At 34.9% G+C, this 6,008-nt stretch overlaps 1 protein-coding gene across 1 annotated transcript; it reads left to right on the top strand.

Annotated features, from left to right (window-relative positions):
- Positions 1 to 2,205: 2,205 nt before the first annotated feature.
- On the top strand, positions 2,206 to 3,987 carry HELRODRAFT_170457 (hypothetical protein; the record flags this gene model as incomplete). The annotated part of the gene is made up of 3 exons (XM_009016280.1): positions 2,206 to 2,257; positions 2,838 to 2,865; positions 3,750 to 3,987. 3 exons carry the CDS (start codon positions 2,206 to 2,208, stop codon positions 3,985 to 3,987), a joined length of 318 nt encoding a protein of 105 aa, XP_009014528.1.
- Between the last annotated feature and the right edge of the window lie 2,021 nt (positions 3,988 to 6,008).

The following is a 6,008-nucleotide window of genomic DNA, read 5'->3' as shown; positions in this document are numbered from 1 at the left end:
GCGTGTCACGTGCCTGCTACGTCATGCTTATGTATCGTAGTGACAATCGACCGATACTTGTGGGGTGTTATTTTTGTATATTTGTATGAGTTTGTATGTGTTTGTATATGTTTTTGTGTGTTTGTACATGTTTGTATGTGTTTGCATGCGTTTTTACATGTTTGTATGTGTTTGTATATGTTTGTATGTAGTTGTATGTGTTTGAATGCGTTTGTATATTTGTGTATGTGTTTGTATATGTTTTTATGGGTTGGTATGTAATTGTATATGTCAGTATGTGTTTGTTTATGTTTGTATGTGTTTTTATATATTTGTATGCGTTTGTGTATCAGCTTGTTGTATATGATTGTGCATATATACATACGTACATATGAACATAAATTTTCTTTAAACAACATGCACTTAAAGATGCGCATACAACAACACAAACCTGCAAACTTTTAATCAGCATATTTTTAGATTTAATTGTAACTCGATATATGGTGCCTATAATGATAATGAAGGATGGTGACGACAGTCATGACGATGATGATGAAGATGAAGAAGAAGATGATGATGATGGTGATAAAGATGACGATGAAGATGATGGTGATAGCGATAAAGATGGCGATGAAGATGAAAAAGAAGAAGATGATGATGATGGTGATGAAGATGAAAAAGAAGAAGAAGATGATGATGGTGATGAAGATGAAAAAGAAGAAGATGATGATGATGGTGATAAAGATGACGATGAAGATGATGGTGATAGCGATAAAGATGGCGATGAAGATGAAAAAGAAGAAGATGATGATGATGGTGATGAAGATGAAAAAGAAGAAGAAGATGATGACGGTGAGGAAGATGAAAAAGATGATGGTGCCGATCAATATAATGATATATTAATAACGAGGAGTTACAAAGAGGAATGCAAGGATAATGAACGAAGAGTATAATGTTAATCACGATGATGACAACAATGATGAAAATATCAAAGATGACGATGAAGAAGATGAAGTTGATGACGACGACGACGACAACGATGACGTTTTTATTTTTTTTTGCCATTGCTGGTTTCCTTTCAAAGTCAACAAACTCGTTCAGTCCTTGTTAAATTAAATTTTCATAAAAAAAGAATATAACCATGTCACAAACATGTGAACAAACAGATGATGAAGATGATGATAATGATGAAAAATAATAATAATATTAATAATAATATTGATGATGATGATAAAGTTCGTTTCTGTATCAAAATAAGCTTACTTTATTGCAATCAAACTTGAAATAAAAAGAGGCCCTAGTGGCCAAACTTGTAAGAACGATCAATGTCTGTCCATGAAGTACCATTCTTATACCATTGTTATTTTTACTTCTATTATCATCATCGTTGTTGTTGATGATGTTGTAGTTGTTGTTGCTGTTGTTATTAAAATGTAATTTATATTAATTAACATTGGCATATTATTTAGTAACAATTTTATTTTATTCATGGTCGTTGTTCTGTTACAAAACATGAACTAATTATTTACATGTCCATTTTTTAGGAAATGTTTATATTTTAAAAAAATGATAACATGAGTAAATGAGAAAATTTGAAAAAAACCGATAGAAAAACAAACTTGAAGAAGATTAGATTTTACAAAATCTGCAAAACACAAGCGAAGAAAAACTTTCAAACAGGATTACGACCTAAAAAAAATAAAGATTGGATTAGCGAAATAGAAAAAAAGGCAAAACTTTTGAAACAAATTTAACCTTAAAACAACTAGAAAAATAAGTTATATAAAAAAATGCATAAAACAATAAATGCGTAAGAGAAAAATACTGAGAAAATATTATAGAGAAAAATTAGTATATGAGTGAAAATAAGAAGCAGAAATAACAATTGGTAAATGTTTTTGAAAAAAATTTTAGAAAATAATATGATAATATGAGGCAATAAATTAGGCCAGTAAAAAATTTGTCTGGATAAATGAGGATGAACGGTTAAAATATAAAAACCCAAAAAAGTAAAATTGAAAAAATGTTATAAAATGAAAACAGTATAAAATTTTAAAAGTGAAAAAATTGTGTGAAAAATAAAAATAGAAGCGAACAAAAAATACTGCGAAAAATTAACTATAAAAAATTAAATATTTAAAAAAAATCAAAAACAGAGAAAAACTGATGAGAATATAAAATAATTAAAAATATAGAGCTGAAAAGGAAAACAAAACGACGGCGAAGATGAAGGCAAGAAAGATGAAGAGGAAATCAAAAGATGGAAATTCAGAGGAACGTGTCATAACTTTTATTGCTCCACTCAGTGCTCGCTTCTTCAAAATCATTTATTTCATTTCTACATTCATTTCATTTCATTTATTCACTCATTCATTTATTTTTTCATTCATTCATTTGTTCGTTCGTTCGTTCGTTCGTTCGTTTACTCACCCACTCACTCACTCACTCACTCACTCACTCACTCACTCACTCACTCACTCACTCACTCACTCACTCACTCACTCACTCACTCACTCACTCACTCACTCACTCACTCACTCACTCACTCACTCAATCATTCAAGCGTTCATTCTTTCGTTCATTTTTTCGTTCATTCATTCATTCATTCATTCATTCATTCATTCATTCATTCATTCATTCATTCATTCATTCATTCATTCATTCATTCATTCATTCATTCATTCATTCATTCATTCATTCATTCATTCATTCATTCACTCATTCATTCATTCATTCGTTCATTCATTCATTCATTCATTCACGCATTCATTCACCCATTCATTCGTTTGTTCATTCTTTTATTTATTTCTTTCATTCCTTCAAATTCGTTTCTTTTATTCCCTCCTTAATTCATTCAGTTCTTATCATATATTACTGTGAACTCAGGTGTGTGGCTGTTTAGCTTCATATAAGTATGAATTTTCATGTTTGTCTATGTGTGTGTGCGTGTGTACGCTGTTAGTCTGTGCGTGAGCGTGTGCGTGTGTCTGTGTGAGGTTTTTAGGAATAAACATTTTTTGTGTGTATGTAAGGTTTGGCTTATTACACCGGACTTCATCATAATCTAAATGTTTAAATGTTCGTTTCATGTTTCTTTCTACAATGATATTTATTACCAGCGCATTCGAACAGATACAAACAACCATACATACATACATACATACATACATACATACATACATACATACATACATACATACATACATACATACATACATACATACATGCATACATACATACATACATACATACATACCCGTTGTTTATAATTCTTCTGCCGCTGCCACTCTCGACCTACAGTCTTCCCTGCTCCACCGGTTTTTTCGTTGCCGCGATATTCTTCCCCCAGCGTCCGCCCCGGGGGACCGTACGCACGTCCAAATTTTGAACGAAGAATATAAAAAAATCTTTCAAAATTTGTTGTCTTCATGCGGCGACGACTTTTCCACCGCTCGTTTGTTGGCCATGTCCAGCGTTGCCAGCTGTGGGTGGTTGAGATCGTGGCCTAACACCTCTGTGGGCACCAGGCTTGACGACGAGTCTGTAAGATTTGCCATTGGCTTCAGACTTGGCCTGGTCATTCAGAATAAATACACGTGCCGATGTGGCGCTGAGGCGGACAAGTTTGGGCACCACGGTTTGGTTTGTCGCCTGGGTGGGGGCCGTCAACTACGTCACTCAGCGCTAAACGATTACATTTGTCGGCTCTTCTCCAAGGCTTCAATCCCGGTTCTCAAGGAACCATCCGGCATTTCTGCGCATGATGGTAGGCGACCGGACGGATGCACGCTAATACCTTGGAGAGCCGGCAGATGTTTGGCGTGGGATGTTACGGTCCCTGGCACCCTCGCCGAACGATACGTAAACCTGACAAGTAAAGAATGCGGTTTGGCCGCGGCCAGGGCAGCGGACGAGAAAATGAAAAAATATGGGAATGCCCTCCCCTCGATGGAATTCTTGCCAATATGCATCGAGGTTCTCGGCCCGATAGACCCCAACACCCTTTAATTTCTTAAGGAAATAGGCAAAATGATCAGTGTCAGATCAGGTGACAGCAGGGAACTGTTTTTTGCAACCAACCACATTTCGTGCTTGTTGCAGCGGTTCCTGCGTGTCTGTGTGCTTGAAAATATCCAACTGAATGCCGCCACGTGCAATTAACGACAAATCAAAGTGTTAATCCATTTGTTACTTGATGTTTGACGGTTCAGTGTCACTCATCATGTTTTGGTTTTAACATACATACATACATACATACATACATACATACATACATACATACATACATACATACATACATACATACATACATACATACATACATACATACATACATACATACATACATACATGCGGTTGTTCTACCAGTCTTGAAAAAACCGCATTTAGATAAAAATGATATGGCAAATTATAGACCAATTTCGAACATCTGTTTCATGTCTAAGATTATTGAACGGATTGTGGCTACAGAACTTCTAACCCACTTGAATAAACGTAAATTGATGCCTGTATATCAATCTGGGTACCGACGTCACCACTCAACAGAAACTGCTTTGATGTATGTATCATCGGAATTGTTCGCTGCAATTGACAAACAGCATGTTGCTCTGGTAACGTTTTTAGATATGAGTGCAGCATTCGACTGTGTTGACCACCAGATACTTTTAGACAGACTGGTTTATGATTTCGGAATTTCTGGTTCTGTGTTTAGATGGCTACGATCATATCTGATGGGAAGAACTCAACAAGCTCTTTTTAATGGTGTATTGTCTGATGTGGGCACAGTGTCTTCTGGAGTACCGCAAGGCTCGGTTCTGGGGCCGTTACTTTTTGTGCTATACACTGCAGAGCTTTTCGAAAATATTGATATTTTTGGTTTTAAGTACCATGCTTACGCAGATGATATTCAAATAGTAATTAGTGGTAATCCGGATACATTTCAGAGAGAGATAGACAAACTTGTTGAATGTCTGACCAGAGTCGATGAATGGATGTCAAACAACTGTCTCAAACTGAATCAACATAAATCGCAATTCCTTCCCATTGGCACTTGGCAACAAATGTCAAAACTCAGTATTGATTCAGTCATGATACAGAATGAGAGTATTACGTTTTGCAACAAGGCAGCAAATTTGGGTTGCATTCTTGATTCAGGTTTGATGATGAGAGATCATGTAAAGATGCTGACAAAATCGTGTTCCATACAGCTGCAGAGATTGAAAAAAATACATAAATCACTGGATCAGTCGACAACACAGGCTTTAATACATGCATTTGTGCATTCAAGACTGGATTACTGCAATGGTTTATTTTATGGATTGTCAAAAAAGTCTATTGCTTCCCTTCAGTCTATTCAGAATAGAGCAGCCAAACTTGTTGTAGGTAGTTCAAAATATGATCATGTTACGCCAATTTTAAATGACCTCCATTGGCTTACAGTCAGGAAAAGAATTGTATATAAACAGTGTGTTCTAATGTACAAAGTTCTAATGTACATACATACATACAACCTTACAAACATATCTAAACAAAATAATCAACAGAGAACGACAACTTGGGTAAATATTGTTTTATAAAATTTTTCAATATTTTTGAGCAATTATAAAAGAAAAATTATTGTACAAAAATAATAACAAAAATATTAAATTTTTTGGGGTTTCTTTTGCTCCCAAATTTCCAACCCACACACACACGCACACACACACGCACACATCTGTATTTAAACCAGGAAACAAACAGTAGAATTAGATTTCAGGTTGACTGTACAATATTGAAAAATATTGAAACAAAAATATTGGATTGCCACAGAGTGTTTAATTCACTTTTGCTAGGCTTGAATGTCTGTTGTTAGTACAGTATGATTGATAGGAAGATTTGAAAATGTTTCTAATTGATTTAATGGATTGATTAGTTGGTTGTTTGAGAGTTGGTCGATTGAATTTGTTGATTGATTGTTTGATTAGCTAGCTTGTTGGTCGAGACGATGGAATTACATTGGATGGATGTGTTTTTTGGTAATGGTAATTGTG

The sequence above is a fragment of the Helobdella robusta genome (genome assembly GCF_000326865.2).
Source record: "Helobdella robusta unplaced genomic scaffold HELROscaffold_18, whole genome shotgun sequence".
In the NCBI taxonomy this organism is placed as follows: domain Eukaryota; kingdom Metazoa; phylum Annelida; class Clitellata; order Rhynchobdellida; family Glossiphoniidae; genus Helobdella; species Helobdella robusta.
This window is presented reverse-complemented; position numbering and strand designations above follow the sequence as displayed.